The sequence below is a fragment of the Physeter macrocephalus genome, chromosome 5 (assembly GCF_002837175.3).
Source record: "Physeter macrocephalus isolate SW-GA chromosome 5, ASM283717v5, whole genome shotgun sequence".
In the NCBI taxonomy this organism is placed as follows: Eukaryota; Metazoa; Chordata; class Mammalia; order Artiodactyla; family Physeteridae; genus Physeter; species Physeter macrocephalus.
The window spans coordinates 18,150,452-18,171,032 of record NC_041218.1 but is presented as its reverse complement, the minus strand read 5'-3'; the positions used below and the strand labels follow the sequence as shown (position 1 = coordinate 18,171,032).

The 20,581-nt window shown below is 36.2% G+C and overlaps 1 protein-coding gene across 10 annotated transcripts in view; it reads right to left on the bottom strand.

Moving 5' to 3' along the window:
• CNOT4 (CCR4-NOT transcription complex subunit 4) overlaps window positions 1-20,581 on the bottom strand; it is a 145,989-nt gene that overhangs the window by 78,937 nt on the left and 46,471 nt on the right. For all 10 annotated transcript variants that reach the window (XM_028489709.2, XM_007111879.4, XM_007111877.4 and 7 more), the window contains one exon: window positions 2,588-2,853. In XM_028489709.2, coding sequence (XP_028345510.1) covers window positions 2,588-2,761 — 174 coding nt within the window. In that variant the 5' untranslated portion in view covers window positions 2,762-2,853. The remainder of the gene's footprint in view (window positions 1-2,587; window positions 2,854-20,581) is intronic.

Here is a 20,581-nt window from a genome sequence, read left to right as displayed (position 1 = left end):
TTTTCATAGTGAGTAATTTTCTTCTATTAGTTCTTTCATTATTTCTTCTGATCCATTCTTAGCTCACTGCTTCTAAAACTTCTTTTAGCAGAGATTAGAACCAGTAGATCTCTCTTTTACATTGCTTAACTTTTCTTTCATGCTTTCTATTTTTTATCTTTCTGCACTATACCCCACAAAAAAATACTCAGCACAATCTTCCAACTCGCTAATTTGCTCTTGAACTGTGTTCACATTCTTTTCTTCAATCTATCTATAAGATTGTTCATTTTGAAGATCTCTGTTTTTTAAAAAAAATGTTCCTTCTACATGAATATGTCATTCTCTCTTACCTCTTTGAGAGGTACCAATGACACTTGAAAAAGTTTCTTTCTGTTTGCTTACTTATGTTAGATTCTTCTATATACTGATTTTTGTGCTTCCCTTCCATAATGTTGGCTTTCCTGAAATACCTATTGATTCTTGGTTGCTGCACATGTAAGAACTCTGTCAACCAGTCTATAAAATGCTATTTCTGTTTGCTGCAGGATGTTTTTTTGTGACCACAGAGAGGAAAAACAGCTCAAAAGGGTATGTTAATAGTTCATCTTCTGAGCATAGGAGGTCCTCGTTCCTCCAGGGTATTTCTATCCCCTTTAAGGCTCTGACCTAAATTTATAATCAGTGTTCCAACTAGAGGGCATCTGTATCTGCTACCATAAAAGTTGGACTGTTGCTCCAATGTCTCTGTACTCAACCAACCACACTGACAGTTTTCCTAGGATCTTGAAGCGTCACTATTATTTCCTTTTTTCAACAGTCTGCTCCTGAATTTGTTTTTGAGTTAACACTTTTTCTTTAAATTGATCCCAATGGCCTTCTGTCCTCCAGATTCCTCACACTAGTCCTCCCAGAAAGGAACCCTTTTACTAACAACCAGCTTTGCTGAAGTTACTCTGTTTAGTTTTTAACCTTAAATTTTTTTCTATTTTTTGCTCCACTTTCTAAGGATTTGAGGTGATTCTAGGTAATCCCTTAAAACTGAAATGAATTTCTTTGCCATTTCCTCAAATAGTCTTAGGTTATCCTGAAAGTCACCACTTTCAACATAATAGTTCAATACAATTGTCCTCTAATGGAATGATGGGGAACTGATTTTTAAAATACAACTGAAAAAAAATAAAATAAAATAAAATACAACTGAATGTTTTAAAATTCATTAACACAAATTTAAAAAGCTAATGTTATCGTTTTCATTTACCTTTCCATTCACATTCTTAAAGTATATGAACTATATAAAAAGATATATATATTATAAACACCTACTGTTATATAACATATATATATATACAAACTACATTAATTAACATTTAAGTAGAGCTCACCTTTTTTCATTCATATAATATACGTACTACCCACTAGATTAAAAAAAAACAACTGGACAATGCATTGCCTTCTGAGATATTATTTTTTTTAATAATCTAGGTATCTAAAATACATTTCCAATTCTCAAAATTTGGTAATAATGAACCAAGAGCTCTTTGAATGGGTAAACAACAGAAAGTTTAAATCATACAAATAGACATTAAAGATAAGGCAAAAAATAGCTATTTGCATTAATCCCTAAGGTGGTAACAAAGTCCTTCAAAACAGAGATGCAGCAATCCTACTCACCCTAATACGTCACTTACTACACTGTAATTGCTGCATCTGCTTATAAAAACAACAAAACCCAGAACACTATTTTAAAAATCACAGATTTTTTAGATTTAGAAAGGATTCAAAGGACTTGCATTTGACCCCCAAACCTACTACCCATAGATGCCTTCGATAAGTTACTTAAAAGGCCTAGTTTCCTTAAGCATACAATAGGGATAGCACTATCAGCCTAGGATTGTCATAAGGACCAACAAATGAGTAAGTATTACCTACTAAACCAGGATTTCTCTTTTCATTTTAACTCATGATCTTTTTTAGTAAACATCAAAACTTCTCTACTATCTTGTACTAGAAAACTAAAGCAGGGTTTCCCTGGTGGCGCAGTGGTTGGGAGTCCGCCTGCCGATGCAGGGGACACGGGTTTGTGCCCCGGTCCAGGAGGATCCCATATGCCACGGAGCAGCTGGGCCCGTGAGCCATGGCCGCTGGGCCTGCGCGTCCAGGGCCTGTGCTCCGCAGCGGGAGAGGCCACAACAGTGACAGGCCCTCTACCACAAAACAAACAAACAGACGAAAAAAAAAAACACTAAAGCAAATTTCCCCCCAGATGTAATACTGATTGTGTTTTTCCAATTTCACACCATCCTATCTAAATCTACTGCCTCTCTCTACTCCTAATCCTATTAAACAGCCAGCACCAGCAACCTTGTCAATCTCCTCAGATAAGAAAACTAAGGCCAACCAGAGAGGTTATGTGACTTCACCAAGGTCATACACTTAGTTAACAATAAAGACTCTGACTCCCAGGGCAGTGTTCTTTCCACTTCATTAAATCTTAAAAATACAATGCTACACATCATCTCATCTGAGGGTTGTACAGTCTTTTAAATCTACTTACTCATAGGCATGGGGAAAAAAACTAAACACAAAGTTATTTTGGAGTATTTACCTTTCTGCATGCAGGACAAAGCCCATTTTCATCAGTGCGAATTCGATGCCAACAAAATCGGCAAATCTGGTAGCCACAGGTGCAAGGGAAAAAGTTGATATCATCTATCTCCAAGGGCTCCATGCAAAGAGGACATTCCACAGGGTCTTCCTTCACATCAGGACTGCGAGACATCTTCACGTTTATTAAACAGCAGCAAAAGTTTATAATAATTTAAGGGAGAAGGAGGTTCAGCGCTAGGAACTAAGCTGTAGAACTTCAAAGACCTGCATAAGAAAAAACAAAATATACTGCTTACTACTGAAAAAAATGGCATATTCAATGATCAAGAATCAAATTTCATAAAAAATTTGAAAAATATTAATCAGGTCAATTTTTGCTATCTCAGAAGATGGAATTCTGTATATTCTTCATGTCACGATAAAAGGCGTGAGGTTGTTAAATTTTTTGATTCAACAGAAACAGAAAAGAACTTCCTTTTTTTTACCTAAAACATTTAATACTAACCAGTACTAATCATAGCATATTTTAGGGGAATAAATACTATACAGAAACATCTTCACCTTAAAACATACTCTAAACTGTCTTATCTTTCACCTAAAAGCTAGCAGTAATACTGCCACATAACTAAAAGAGTATTATAGTAGTCTAAAATGTGTCCTAATTTACAAAATAAAACTAATGAAGAAGAGCAGTTTCAGTTACCTGTAATTACATGTTAATATCAAACCATTACCACAGAAAACATAAGACCTGAAAAAAATATGCCATAGAACCTAATTGTTTACAATTAAATATGTATTAATATGCCAATGAAAAATTCACTTCTGGGAAAATATACACGTATTAAACAAAATTAAAATATTCCTTTTTATTATAGAAATGCTACAAAATGCCTACAGAAAGGGGGAAGAGAACAAATAGACCTCCATGCCTCAAAGTCTTTTTAAAAATTAAATAATTTATCTTTTTAGATTATGGAGAATTGAAAGTTTTCAGGCTAAAGTCACTGTTAAATTAAAACGCTATGTCAAAATAATGGAGATATTTTGTTTGTTTACATAATTTGACAAACTAATTCTAAAGTTTACATGAAAGAGTAAATGCACGAGACATGTTTTGAAACTTTTGTGGAAGAAATGTGGGGATCTGCACAATCAGATACTGAACTGTACTACAAAGCTACAGTAACAAATAATTTGATATTGGTACAAAAACAGACAAAAGATCAAAGAAACTAAATAGAGAATCTATAAACAAACCACGAATTAATGAGATTTTAATATTTGATAAAAGGGACATAACAAGGGCTTCCCTGGTGGCGCACTGGTTAAGAATCCGCCTGCCAATGAAGGGGACATGGGTTCGAGCCCTGGTCTGAGAAGATCCTACATGCCGTGGAGCAACTAAGCCCGTGTGCCACAGCTACTGAGCCTGTGCTCTAGAGCCCGTGAGCCACAACTACTGAGCCCGTGAGCCACAACTACTGAAGCCCAAGCGCCTAGAGCCTGTGCTCTGCAACAAGAGAAGCCGCTGCAATGAGAAGCCCACGCACCGCAATGAAGAGTAGCCCCTGCTCATCACAACTAGAGAAAGCCCATGCACAGCAACGAAGACCCAACGCAGCCAAAAATAAATAAATAAATTTATTTTAAACAGGTGTGGGGGGGGTATAACAAATCAATATGGCGAGGATGGACCCAATTTAAGAGCAGTAACAGGATCCTGGTCTATCCATTTTAAGAAAGAAACAGTATATAGCTATCTCACACTGCAATCAAAATAAATCCCATATGATCTGTCTAAAGAGCTATACATTGAAATAAACTATTAAAGTATTAGAAGAAAATAGAATTTTAAAAAATCTTGGGATACAGAAAGTCTTCCTAAGCAGAAACAGAAATTCATAAAAGATAGATATGATCAACTTAGCAATGTGAAAAGAAAAAAACAGACAAATTAAAGCAACAGAGTAAAGCAAGCAACAGAGTAAAGGATATATTCACTGTATACAAGAGTCACTATCCAGAATATATAAAGAAATCTTACAAGCAATTTTTAAAAGGCAAACAAGTCAAAAGAAAAAATGAGAACAGAGTACGATGAGTAGTTCACAAAAGAATTACAAATGATTACAACATATGAAAAGATGATCAACCTCTTCAGTTAGTAAACAGTGAGGTAGCATTTTTCCCCCACCAGCCTGTCAAAGTTAGTCTGCCCGCAAAGCAGAGATTATCACTGATCTAAGCTCCTCTTTACAAAGCGAAATGGAAGCACAAAGAGTACCTTGCCTTAAATTGCACAGCTATTAAGTGGTGCGGCCTGGATTCATTCCAGGAAGTCTTAGCCCCACATCTGTGCTTTTAACCACTCCCTTAAACCACCTTAGACTCTATCCTACATAAATACTCACACATGTGCACCAAGTACTTTGCTATATGTTTTGCAGCATTGTTCATAAGAGTAGAAAACTGCAAACAATGTTAACTATTCATCAGTTGGCAAATCATTAAGTAAATAATGATATAGCCGTAAGGTTGATGTGTGTTGAATCAGAAGATGTCTATTATATAGGATTTTTTAATTTGTAAAAGTAAACTGGAGACTAACGTAAATATATAATTACTTCCACGTAAACATAAAAACTCTGTGTATATATTTCTTTCTCGAAAATAAAGCACATTGAAGGTTATACACCAAAATGTTATCCATATCACAAAAGACAAAATTTTATTTTGAAAATCTGTATTATCTGTATTGCTACAACAAACATTTTTGCAATTCAAATGGCCAAACTTAAAAAAAGAAATTATTTTCATCTCTTTTAGGAAAATTAAATCTGACTTTTGTTAATAATTAGAAGAAAAATAAAATGAAATATCTTCTTATGAACCTATAATTATTTCAAAATATAAGTTTTTTAAAAAGAAAAAAATGGTATATGTATTTATAAACAATTCAGGAATCCTGGTCTGCAGACCCAGTTTTGCCACTATCAGTTTCCTCATATATAAAATGAGGGGTTTAATCTTATGGTTACCAGGGGGGAAAGAGGGAGAGGGATAAATTGGGAGATTGGGATTGACATATACACACTACTATGTATAAAATAGATAACTAATAAGGACCTACTGTATAGCACAGGGAACTCTACTCAATACTCTGTAATGATCTATATGGGGAAAGAATCTAAAAAAGAGTGGATATATGTATATGCATAACTGAGTAACAGATTCACTTTGCTGTACAGCAGAAACACAACACTGTAAATCAACTATACTCCAATAAAAATTCAAAAATAAACAAACAAATAAAATGAGGGGTGTTAAAGACAATGCAAAAGTAAGACTGCCAACTTCAAAGCCCATGTCCTTTCCAATATGGTAAGACAGAAGTTATGATTACTGAAGGCTCAGTCGCATATTCTTCGGTATATAGTGCAAATGCCCCAAAAATAAAAGTGACATTACTTTTTGAAAAATTTAAAGTCTACAGGAAATCTCTACTTCATTATCTAAGTTTTTGTTCTCTGTATCACCTGCAACTAATAACACAACACAGTATAAATTCTTTTTTTTTTTAAGTTATAAGATTTATTACTTACAAATCCCAGAAATGGTGGCGGGGGCGGTGCGGGGGGACCACAATGAGCTGGGGGAAGGGCAGTCCTCCACTTCAGGTTACAAGTGAGCCAGAGACAGAGAGCAGAGTAGCAAGCATGTGTTGGTTGGGGCAGACTTTTCTTGGGCTCAACTCTAAGCAGTCTTTTTTTTTTTTTTAATAGATCTTTATTGGAGTATAATTGCTTCACAATGCTGTGTTAGTTTCTGTTGCACAACAAAGCGAATCAGCTATATGCATACACATGTCCCCATATCCCCTCCCTCTTGAGCCTCCCTCCCATCCTCCCTATCCCCCCCCCAGGTCATTGCAAAGCACCGAGCGGATCTCTCCGTGCTATGCAGCTGCTTCCCACCATCTATTTTACATTCGGTAGTGTATATATGTCAATGCTACTCTCACTTCGCCCCAGGTTCCCCCTCCCACTCCATGTCCTCAAGTCCATTCTCTATGTCTACCTCTTTATTCCTGCCCTGCAACTAGCTTCATCAGTACCTTTTTTCTTTTTCTTTTAGATTCCATATATATGCGTTAGCATACGGTAGTTGTTTTTCTCTTTCTGACTTTCTTCACCCAGTGTGACAGACTCTAGGTCCATCCACCCCATTACAAATAACTCAATTTCATTTCTTTTTATGGCTGAGTAATATTCCACTGTATATATGTGCCACATCTTCTTTATCCATTCATCTGTGGATGGACATTTAGGTTGGTTCCATGTCCTGGCTATTTTAAGCAGACAGCACAGTACAAATTCTGACATACATAAAAATGCTCCTGCATCACCAAAAACCTCCCATGTAGTAAGTGTACAAAATAAAAATCATACACTCAAAATCATGCTCAAAAGTTCCTTATCACTCATAAAGTGCTGTATACATGGTTTTGTACTTAGGACACTGTTCAAAAGATTTGTATAAAATACACTATAGTGGGATAGGGAGGGTGGGAGGGAGCCTCAAGAGGGAGGAGATATGGGGATATATGTATACATATAGCTGATTCACTTTGTTATACAGCAGAAGCTAACACAACATTGTAAAGCAATTATACTCCAATAAAGATGTTAAAAAAAAAACCAAAACATAGGGCCACTACTGTATAGCATAGGAAACTCTACTCATTACTCTGTAATGGCCTATACGGGAAAAGCATCTAAAAAAGAATGGATATAGGTATATGTATAACAGATTCACTTTGCTATACACCTGAAACTAACACATTGTAAATCAACTAAACTCCAATAAAAATTAAAAGAAAAGAAAAAAAACACTATAAAATGTCAAGAACTGCAGCTGCTATGGAAAACAGTTTGGTGGTTCCTCAAAAAGTTAAACATGGAATTAGCATCTGATCCAGCAATTCCATTTTTGGGGATACACCAAAAGAATTGAAAGGAAGGATGTGAACAGATACTTGTACACAAATATTCATAGCAGAATTATTCACAATACAACCCACGAGTCCATCAACAGATGAATGGATAAACAAAGTGTAGTGTATACATACAATGAAATGTTATTCAGCCGCAAAAAGAATGAAATTCTGATACATGGTACAATGTGGATGAACCTTAAAAACATTATGTTAAGTAAAATAAGCCAGTCACAAAAACTGTATGATTCCACTGATACGAGGTAACTCGAATAGGCAATTCACTGACACAGAAAGCAGAACAGAGGCTGGGAGGGGGAGGGAGAATGGGAAGTTTTTGTTTAATAAGTACAGAGTTTCCGTTTGGGATGATAAAAGGATTTTAGAAATAGAAAGTGGTGATGGTTATGCAACATTGTGAATGTAATTAATGCCACTGAATTGTACGCTTAAAAATATTTAAAAGGACAAGTTTTAGGGGCTTCCCTGGTGGCGCAGTGGTTGGGAATCCGCCTGCCAGTGCAGGGGACGCGGGTTCGAGCCCTGGTCTGGGAAGATCCCACATGCCGCGGAGCAACAAAGCCCGTGAGCCACAACTACTGAGCCTGCGCGTCTGGAGCCTGTGCTCCTCAACAAGAGAGGCCGTGACAGTGAGAGGCCCGCGCACCGCGATGAAGAGTGGCCCCAGCTCGCCACAACTAGAGAAAGCCCTCGCACAGAAACGAAGACCCAACACAGCCAAGAATAAATAAATAAATAAATAAATAAATTTAAAAAATAAAAATAAAATAAAATAAAATGACAAGTTTTATGTTACAATAAAAATAAAAATGAAAATATAACTATACACACTTAAATGCAATATGTAATAAACAGCACTTTCGAAAAAACTTAAGTATTTGGGTTGCTTTAATTAATCCTTTAATTTTCTGCCAATGTGGCAGTGAATTTGTGATAAGTTAAATGTGTGTATGATGCAATTCCACTGAATAGTTACATAGAAATTACATTCCTGAATACATTATACACCCCAAATTATATGTACACTATAATTACACATAAGAGAAAAGCTATTTATAGATATGAAATATACACACACACACTTTGGTAACTAGAATAGCATCTTAAGTTTCCATAAAAACCATAAATTCAATATATACATAAAACTATAAACATCTTTTAAAAACCTATAATAAATTTACATACAATACCACACAGCTTATATTTTACTTAGCCAATGTTTTATAACTAGAAATTCTTGTTTCTTTAACAATCAGTCCATTCTCAATAGAATGGAAGCTCCAGGAGAGAAGTTAACTGGTGCATCACATTTACGATGGTATACCAGGCAGCTACAACATGACTGGGGGTAAATAGTAAACACTCACATATTTGATGAATGAATAATAAATAAAAGGAGGAATGAATTATTTGTTATATGTCAGTTTTGACTGACAACACTCTTCAAAAGTAGGAAACAATGCTCCAGGTTGTTCACTGTTTCTGTATTAGGCATATACTTCACAAAGCATGTTACTCATATAAACTACACAAAGGCAAAAACAGATTGAACAGTAGCTATGAACAGTTTGCAAGTGAAAGAGCAAGGTAAGTCAACTGACTAAATATCAGCACCAATACCTCTTCGCCTTTTTAAATTAAATACCAAAATACCAATATACATATACCATGAACGTACATTTACAATGGAACTTATGACTGCCTATACCCAAGTTAGGAAGGCAGGAAAGCTTATTTATTTTCTCATAGAAATAAACATCTCATTTACACATTTTCTCATAGAAAAAAAATCTACCTAAGAATTTAAAGTCTCTCTCATAAAAGGTTAAGCTGCAGTTATACAAAAAATCGATTATGTGGGGCTGCTTTCTAACTCCCCACCAATTTGTTCTTTATTTAGCAACTTATTTGTACTTTATATTCTTTTTTTTTTTTTTTTTGGCCGCTGCGTGGCTTGTGGGATCTTAGTTCCCCAACCAGGAACTGAACCCGGCCCCCAGCAGTGAAAGCACCAAGTCCTAACCGCTGGACCGCTAGGGAATTCCCTGTACTTCATATTCTTAAGATGTAAGTAAAAATCAGCATACAAGTCATCTCACATAATATATCATGTCCCCTAAGTATCTTTTGCAGGAGAAGGGATAGATAAGGGTGGAAGGAGACAAACAATGTTTTTCCAATAGAAAGCAACCTCCATGAGGACAGAGACTGTTTCACTTGTTAGCGTATCCAAAAACCCTAGAAGAGTTCTTGGCAGATAGCAAACACTTAACAAATATGTGTTAAATGGAAGGAAAACAAGAAAGAAGGGATGGAGGAAGAAAGGGAGTGAAGGAAAGGGAAGTACCTATTCATTTATCCATAAATGTGTAAGCACATTTTGTAAGAGTCACTGAACAAAACTGTGCTAATCTTTACAAGTCTACAGGTAGCAAATACACATTAGACACAGTAATAGACTTCTGTGAACACCTCACTGAAAAGGCAAAGGTTTCTCTATTTTCTTATGATGTAACACTACTAAAAAAAGTAATTTCTAATTTGCATGTAGTATTCATTTGCATAGTTAGAGCAATGTGATGTTGATTTGGGAGAGTTGTTCAACAAAACCCACTGATTTATCAGCTATACAAAGACAACAAAGATGACAAACCATTTAAATCAAAGCCATAAAGAAATGCAACTGCTGCATACAAATATATTTTCAAAAACCTAACACTATGAAAATATAAATGTATAAAAAAAATTGAAGATCATTTTGTGAAAAATCAATTTTAAAGAAAAAAGGTTTGTGACAACTTTCATTTAAATAAAAAAGTTTTCAAACACATTTAAAATGGTTCAAGTGAAAATATCTAATTCAAGCCAATTTGGTAAAGAGCTCTACTATGAAAAGCATAGCAGGCAGAACTGAACAATGATTAGTCTTTTAAAGGGGGAGAGAGTTTAAAAATTTAAAAAAGAGCACATTTAGGCTCTCTTATCAAGAAAGCTAACTGGTTATCTAACTGCACCCAGTATACCAATAACATTACTTATTATTCTCTCTAGGTAAAAAGTTTTAACTTTATTAGAAAACTTAGATGGCTGGCCACTGAAGGTTTTTGCCATCTAAAAGTTCGTTTTTACCTTCATTCACTCAGTGATTCAATAAATAGTTATTAAGCCCGTGTTTCAAATTCTAGTCTAGGTCTTTGGGATACTTTAGTGACCCTAACAGGCAAATATCTCCACCTTTGTTTCCTGTTCTAATTCAAAATCTAAACAAAAATCATAGTAAGTCAGTAAATTAAGTATGATAAAAAGTGAGAGAAGGTACCAGAGTCGGGATGCAATTTAAATGGGTCAGTTGGAGTAGATTTCATTGAAAAGGTAACATTTAACAGAGGAACCTGAGTAAGCCATGCATACACTAAGAACAGACCAGGCAAGGAAAAAATCAGTAGAGAGACCCCAAGAAGGGAAACTGCCTGAAATGCTTGAAGAACAGCAAATTCAGAGTGGCTGGAGTAGAATAAGCGAAGGGAAGAACAATTTGAGATAAGGTCAGAGCGATGTGGAGGTCCAGGAACTGGCAAGGGTTCATCGTCGGCCATTGGAATAGCTTTGGCTTTCTTTGCGAAATACATGAAGAGAACCCGAGAGTTTTAGAGAGAGTAATGGCGTGGATTTGACTTATATTTTCAAAAGATCTCTCTGGGTTCCACTTCCAGCATGACAGTGTAAGGCGCTCCATGAGCTCATTCCCCAGCAAAACTGCTGAAAACTATTTAAAAGCAACCATTTAAACTATCCAGAAATGATGCTAAGAGCATAAGGCAAATGAAGTAACGCTTATTCAAGAAAATCTACTAAAACTCAGGAAAAACAACAATACTATGTGGTATCTGACTAAAAACTGTTCCCTCTCTCCTTCCCTCCCCCTTCTCAGTTCAGTGAGACTCAAACTTCACTCCAGGCTGGCGCTGCCAAGACCACAGGGTTACCACTCAGAGAGCCATCTTCCTAGGAGGGGCAGGACATTAGCATTTCTCATCCTGCCCAAAGCTACCTGATGCTGAAACAAAAGTTCCACGTTAAGTGCAGCCGACAGATGGAGGCTCCCCTCTTCCACCCAAGTGCCACTCATAGGAAAGAGGACCTATGTTGCTGCTGCATGTTGAAAATACTACGAACCAGAATGCCCTCCAACCAGCTACTTCATAAAGCTGGGGTCCTGCACCAGGAAAGCCAAGACAAGACTTGAGGTTACTGTATACCCCTCCAATGAGTGCTCAGTTACTAAACTGGGAGTGTCACACGGAGAAAAAAGTGCACCACTGCCCCCCCTACTCAATGCCAGAGCTTAACCAGAGATTTTAACAGGAAGGTAAAGCAGGTCTTAAAACAGATAGCTCTGAATCTCTTCCCAAAAAACTGACTTCATTTGTAATGGTGTCTGAAGTCCAAACCTAAGCACAATCTCAAAACCATGAAGGTTGTAGTGAAAGACAACTGGGAGGAGAGTCAGACACAGGCTGAACTGTAAACCAGCTACTTTGCAGGAAAGAATAAGGAGAATCAGGTTCTTAACTGCTGGGATGAACCCTCCTGGGATCAGAACAAATTCCAAGCTCTGACCTCAAGAACTATGCCTTCAAATGAGCTCAATTTTTTTTTCAATCAGGCTGAGAAGCAATTTATGTCCTAGGGCATTGTTGAGCAGTCAGCGGGCAATTTGTGGAGTTTAACATCTGGGTGTGGTCAATGACAGAGACAGTGAAAGAGGGCCCTGCCCAAAACACTGTCATCCCAGGTTGCATGTGGACATACCCAAATCTGCACCCCCCAGGAACACCAACAGATGCTTAACACTGCAAGAGGGAAACAGACTTCACTAAATTAATCCACCCAGTCACTAAACAAATAAGCAAATAACAATAACAAACCCTGGGAAGGGTAGGAGGAGACTAGTACCCAGAGTTGCTATAATATTATATAAAATGTCCAGTTTCCAACCAGAAATTACAACTGTGCAAAGAAACAAGAAAGTATAACCCATACACCAGGAAAAAAACAGGCAACAGAAACTGCCTGTGAGAGCCACCAGATGTTGGATTTAACAGACAAAGACTTCAAAGGAGCCATTTTAAGTATGTTCAAAAAACTAAAGGAAACCATAATTAAAGAAGTAATATATAATGACAATGTCACATCAAATAGAGAATTTCAATAAAGAGATAGATGCTATTTTTTTTAATGGAAATTCTGGAGTTAGAAGTACAATGACTGAAATAAAAAAGTCACTAGAGGGGCTCAAAGCCTGTTCATGTAGACTGGCAGAAGAATGAATTGCTGAAAGAGAAGATAGATCAATAGAGATTAAGCAATCCAAAGAACAGAGAAGGGAAAAAATGAAGAAAAATGAACAGAGCTTCAGAGAAATGTAAAACACCATTAAGCACATCAACATACACATCATGGGAATACTAGAAGGAGAGAAAAGGAAAAGAAGAAACATATTTGAAGAAACAATGGTATAAAAATGAGAACTATAGCTACACAACAAAGATGAATCCCAGAAATATAGTACTGAACAAGGAAGCAAGAAGTAGAATATAACTGTGCTCATACAAATTTCAACAGATTAAAAAAAAACTTTTAGAGATGCAAATAAGGTGATAAAAAGTCAGGACAGCGATTGCCTCTGGGTGAAAGGGAGAGGGTTATGAAGAGGTGAACAGGAGACTTGTGTATGCTTGGCAGGGGGCAGGGGTGTGTGTTCTGAAGTACTTGAAATATTCTATTTTTTTAATTCAAGTATAGTTGATTTACAATGTTGTTAGTTTCTGCTGTACAGCAAAGTGATTCAGTTATACGTATGTATACATTCTTTTTTATATTCTTTCCCATTATGGTTTATCACAGGATATTGAATATAGTTCCCTGTGCTATACAGAAGGACCTTGTTGTTTATCCATTCTATATATAACAGTTTGCATCTGCTAATCCCAAACTCCCAATCCATCCCTCCCCCACTCCCCTTTCCCTCGTCAACCACAAGGCTGTTCTCTATGTCTGCAAGTCTATTTGTTTTGTAGATGGGCTCATTTGTGTCATATTTTAGATTCCACATACAGGTGATATCATTTGGTATTTGTCTTTCTCTTTCTGACTTACTTCACTTAGTACGACAACCTCTAGCTGCATCCATGTTGCTACAAATGGCATTATTTCATTCTTTGTTATGGCTGAGTATATTCCATTGTGTATATATATGTACCACACCTTCTTTATCCATTCATCTGTTGATGGACATTTAGGTTGTTTCCATGTCTTGGCTACTGTAAATAGTGCTGTTGTGAACATAGGGGGTCCATGTATCTTTTTGAATTATAATTTTGTCCAAATATATGCCCAGGAGTGGGATGCTGGACCATATGGCAACTCTATTTTTAGTTTCTTGAGGAACCTCCATACTGTTTTCCATAGTGGCTGCATCAACTTACATTACTACCAACAGTGTAGGAGGATTCCCTTTCTCTAAACCCTCTCCAACACTTGTTTGTAGACTTTTTAATGATGGCTATTTTGACCAGTGTGAGGTGGTACCTCATTGTAGTTCTGATTTGCATTTCTCTAATAATTAGCGATGTTGAGGATCCTTTCATGTGCCTGTTGGTCATCTGTATGTCTTCTTCGGAAAAATGTCTATTTAGATCTTGTGCCCATTTTTCAATTGGGTTTTTTGTTGTTGTTGTTTTTGAGATATGTGAGCTGTTTTTATATTTTGGAAATTAAGCCCTGTCAGTCGCATCATTTGCAAACATTTTCTCCCAGTCTGTAGGTTGTCTTTTTATTTTGTTTATGTTTTCTTTTGCTGTACAGAGCTTGGAAGTTTGATTAGGTCCCATTTGTTTATTTTTGCTTTTGTTTCTATTGCCTTGGAAGACTGACCTAAGAAAACATTGGTACGATTTATGTCAGAGAATGTTTTGCCTATACTTTCTTCTCGGATTTTTATGGTGTCATGCCTTATATTTAAGTCTTTAGGCCATTTTGAGTTTATTTTTGTGTAAGGTGTGAGAGTGTGTTCTAACTGCATTGATTTACATGTGGCTGTCCAACTTTTCCAACACAACTTGTTGAAGAGATTGTCTTTTTCCATTGTATATTCTTGCCTCCTTTGTCAGAGACTAACTGACCATAGGTGTGTGGGTTTATTTTGGGCTCTCTATTCTGTTCCACATGTCTGGTTTTGTGCTAATACCACACTGTTTTGATTACTGTAGCTTTGTAGTATTGCCCAAAGTCTGGGAGGGTAATGCCTCCTGCTTTTGGAAATTCTGGGTCTTTTATGGCTGCATGTAAATTTTAGGATTATTTGTTCTAGTTCTGTGGAAAACATCATGGGTATTTTTGATAGGGATCACATTAAATCTGTAGATTGCTTTGGGTAGTATGGCCATTTTAACAATATTAATTCTTCCAATCCAAGAGCATGGGATTTGACTTTGCTCACCTTCTTTGACTCGAGTACCTTCAATAAAATATTCTATTTTAGACCTGGGAAATGGTTACAAAGATGTTTGCTATATAATTAAAGCCTACATGTTTTACATGTACATGATTTATGTTTCTGAATATACAGTTCTTACTTTTTTCAAAGTCTTAAAAGGAAAAGATAATAGCTGCAATTTTCCCAGAATGGTTAAAAATAACCCCCTGCCCCAGAAAGCACAACATACCCAAGTGAGATCAATAAATCCACACCCAGACACAAGACAGTAAAACTGCAGAACACTAAAGGCAACAAGAATCTCAAAAGCAAATATTTAAAAAGAACCCTTCACCCAATGAAATGATAATTAGATTTTACAGCAGATTTCTCAATAGCAACAAGTGAAGCCAGAAGGGAAAGACAATATTCAAGATTCTGAGAGAAAATTACTGTCAACCTACAGTTGTGCTCCTTGAAAACAATAACCCTTAAGAATGAAAGTAAATGATAAAACAAACATTTTTTGAGATAATCGAGCTTTTCACATGGACTGATTATTAGAAGGCATTAGTTAAATATGATAGTAGTATTGTGTTTATTTTGTTAAAAAGCTCTTCTACAGGAGATACATTCTCAAGTATTTACAGACTTCATGGTATGATATTTTAGCAGGAAAGGAGGCACAGAATGGGGAAGCAAGGAAATTAGAATAGCAAAAGTCCGTAACTACGGAAACTGAGGGATGGAAAATAATTGGGTTTCGTCACACTATTTGGTCTACTTTCACATATGCTAAAAATTTTCCATGATAAAAATAACTGATTTTAAAATAAGGCTAAATTAAAATTAAAACAAATAAACAAAAATAAAGACAGTTTACCAGTAAGAGACATCCATTAAAGGAATTTGTGAAGATATTCTTCAGGAAGAAGGAAAATGATCTCAGAAGAACAGTCAGGGGGCTTCCCTGGTGGCGCAGTGGTTGCGCGTCCGCCTGCCGATGCAGGGGAACCTACAGGAGATACATTCTCAAGTATTTACAGACTTCATGGTATGATATTTTAGCAGGAAAGGAGGCACAGAATGGGGAAGCAAGGAAATTAGAATAGCAAAAGTCCGTAACTACGGAAACTGAGGGATGGAAAATAATTGGGTTTCGTCACACTATTTGGTCTACTTTCACATATGCTAAAAATTTTCCATGATAAAAATAACTGATTTTAAAATAAGGCTAAATTAAAATTAAAACAAATAAACAAAAATAAAGACAGTTTACCAGTAAGAGACATCCATTAAAGGAATTTGTGAAGATATTCTTCAGGAAGAAGGAAAATGATCTCAGAAGAACAGTCAGGGGGCTTCCCTGGTGGCGCAGTGGTTGCGCGTCCGCCTGCCGATGCAGGGGAACCGGGTTCGCGCCCCGGTCTGGGAGGATCCCACATGCCACGGAGCGGCTGGGCCCGTGAGCCATGGCCGCTGAGCCTGCGCGTCCAGAGCCTGTGCTCCGCAACGGGAGAGGCCACAACAGAGGGAGGCCCGCATACCATAAAATAAATAAATAAATAAATAAATATTAAAAGAACAGTCAGAGATTAAAGAAGATGGTGAGGAAAGAATATAGTAAAAATATAGTAAACTGAATATTTCTATAGAATGTCCTATTTCTGTATAAAATAATATAACTTGTTGGATTTAACAAGGATAAAATAAAACATTAAACAACAATAACATGCCAGTTGAGAGAGGACTGATATAAGATAAACTGCTATAAGATCCAACTTTTTTTTTTTTTTTTTTTGCGGTACGCAGGCCTCTCACTGTTGTGGCCTCTCCCTTTGCGGAGCACAGGCTCCGGATGCGCAGGCTCAGCAGCCATGGCTCACGGGCCTAGCCGCCAAGGAGAAATACTAAACTGAAGTGCAAGGGCCAGTATCATCCTCTCAGAATTAATAAATAATAATAATAGGGCTTCCCTGGTGGTGCAGTGGTTGAGAGTCCGCCTGCCAATGCAGGGGACACGGGTTCGTGCCTCGGTCCAGGAAGATCCCACATGCCGTGGAGGGGCTGGGCCCGTGAGCCATGGCCGCTGGGCCTGCACGTCTGGAGCCTGTGCTCCACAACAGAAGAGGCCACAACAGTGAGAGGGCCGGGTACCGCAAAAAAAAAAAAATTTTTTTAATAAATAATAATAATAATAATGTTTATTAGCATGGTTAAGTGTGACCTTTTCTTTACCCAAATCTAGATTCTACCATCTCCTCAATTCTGATCCCAGATCACATGGTGCCAATCAAATGCTCCTCTTCACCATGAGATCATTTCCAATTCAACCATCCCTAAGTTCTTTTATCCTGCCAGCACTTTGGTGTTCCCACTTCATGTCATGCACTGACTAATAAGGAAGTACATCCTTTCAATTTTTTGTCTGGGTGAGACATAGAAGGGTACAGTAGACAGGAAAGATATGAGATAATCTGGTTTAAAAGTGCCTTTTAAATGGAAAAAATGAATTTTAAACATTAATGCTAAACAAATACAGGAATCAAGCTTATATATGAATACTCCTGGAATTGTCAGTATTATGTACTTCTAGATATATTACCATGCACCCCACCCAGAATAAAATTAAAAGATTAATAATAAGGGTATTTAAGGAGCCTAAGATATAGAAATAATAGCTAATAATTCTCCTTTAAAAAGAAGACACAAATTAATGTTTCAATTTGTTTTCTTCCTCCCTAATCTCCACGTGTATCTTGCTTCTATTGTGACGCAGTAAAATCCAGAATGGTAACAGTTTTACACTATAAAGCCAAGTAAAAATAGTACACAGTTCAGAATCCTCTGTACATGTACAACTAGTTCATTCCTACTTCAAACAGAAAATGTTAAGCAAACTGCATTTCTGGAGAAAGTCTCAAAGAGAATGTGTGTGTTGGAATGTTTTAATAAAACATTTTATAAACAATAAAGGACCATTGTTACACGACATTAGATCCAATACAATAGTAAAACACACATCATTACCCCCCAAGAAAAGATGTAAAAAAAAAAAAAAAAATGGCTTCAAATCTGCATAGAAATGGAAACTCATTCAACCAACTCAAAGGCTGTGTTTCCAATGTGCTTGTTTTAGTAATCTTTAAATTGCACATATAAGGGAATTCGCTGGCGGTCCAGTGGTTAGGATGCTTTCACTGCTGGGGCCTGGGTACGATCCCTGGTTGGGGAGCTAAGATCTCGCAAGCCGCACAGCACAGCCAAAAAATAAAATATAATTAATTAATTAATTTGCACATATAAGTATACTCTATACACATACTTTAAAAGTTCATGATCGACTACAAGTGAAGCAATTTAGAAAGAATGTTATATTCATTTTTTGCAACCAAAATGGTCTATTTAAATAATTATACATCTCAGATGGTTTCATGGAATTTAAACCTATAGGTTAAAAAAAATAACTAAAACGCATGTGCATGTAAATTCTGAGATGAAGGATACACTGTTTACTTAATTGTGGAATGGAAAACATATTAACTCATCCATACCATTGTTATCTTAGAAACTAAAAGCCCTATTAAAAAATGTAACACTAAAAGAGAAGAGGCGCTAAACTAAGGGTCAGCAAATATTTTTTGTCAAAGGCTAAATGCTAAATATTTCATGCTTTGTGAGACACACAAACTTGCAATTACTCAACTCTGATGCTGAAATGCAAAGGCGGTTACAGACAATACCTAAATAAATGAGTGTGACTGTGTTCCAATAAAACTTTATTTATGGACACTAAAATCTGAATTTCATTTAATTTTCCCATATCACAAAATACTCTTATTTTTTCAACCACCTGAAAATTTAAAAACCATTCCCTTAGACCTTACAAAAATAAGCAGCATGGACCCCTGCTCTAAACTAACATGGAAACCTCACAAATTTGAACATGAGTCTAAGTCTTGGACTGCTTTCAAATCTATTTCTCTCAACCTTCTCCCTGAGGAAATCTTTTTAGTATTTTATTAGGCAAATGATTTCCCTCCACTCTAAGCATTTACTTTTACATGTCCTGCTGAGTTGGCCCTAGCGTGCCGTGAGAAAGAAACTACTAGCCGTATTTTTAAGATATTAAAAATTCTTTCTGCATCTTCATACTCTTAACTATAAAATTTCACAAACTTGAAATAATTTGGGGACACAGCCTTGTTTTCCAATTAGACAAAATTCAGGAAATAAATACAGTAACTGAGAAATACTGACATGAAATACTTAACCTACCACATGACAACTACAATGAAACCAAGATCATTCTCAATAATACATGTTGAAGCATTAAGTAAAACTGTCCCTAGTGATGTTAACCAACACTTACTAAACATTTACAAAATGTTCCTGATGTTAAGGGCCCCAGTAAACTTCTAAAAACTCATACTATCTGTATATAAAAATACAAAGAGAAAATTATCTAGAAGTTTAGAATTGGGTGCAGTTTCATATTTCATAGAAGGAAGAAATTCTGTTGGGGGTGCAAAAAGGAGTAATAATGAAAATAAAATATGAATACCGAAAAATGCAAGAGCAAAGAAAGTAAAGATATGGAAGTGAGAAAAAAAAATTATTAGAGTCTAAGTTATGTTTTAACAAGAAAGGAGAAGAGCCAAAGGTAGACTACTGAGTTTAGCATCACAAAGGAAGCAGCTGGGTTTTATTAAAAAGAAGAAAAAACAGTTTATATTAATAACGGTGGTGAGGGATGCAAGGAGAAAGAGGGAATAAAAAAGCAAATAATCAAAATAGAACATTAAAATTAAGTCACCATTTAGTTACAATCCACCTCCAATCATTTTTGCAATAGAGTTGTAGTCATTATATAGACGTATGCAACCATTACCTTCCAATTATTGTAAAAATCATAGTATACCTATTAAAGGGAAAGTTTAAGAATCAAGCTGGTAATACCAATAATATGCATGCATAATAAACTGCTGTAGATAACTGTAAACTCTGTTACTACATTTATAACCTGTGAAAAGGTCTAACTTTTGATAATGGCTAGAACTTCAGCACTTATCCACCAATTTGGGGGGACGAGGCAAATTACGGTAAACTGTTTGGAACACCTACAACGCTTCTAGAAGCTTTAATGCACAAAATAAGAATTGGAAAATTCTGCTTTAAAGCAATAGAAATGTATAAGAATACATTAACCAAGCAGAAATCTACATCAAACTAAGAATCAGAGAAGAACTAGCTTGAAGCTTCTGAGTAGCAACCTAAAAAAAATTGCTCAAGTAGCAAAATTAGATTTATAAGATTATGTCTCTTAAACAAAGACTAATAAGCAAATTAGCCTTACAGTAGGGAACAAGTATAAAGTGCTCTGTAGGTGTAATTGTAGAGAAGGATGAAGTTCGATAAAATGGGGAGGGAAGGAGAAAAGGAGAGGAAAAACAGACAAGAGGGAACTATATCATAAGCTTAACATCAAAATCTGAGTA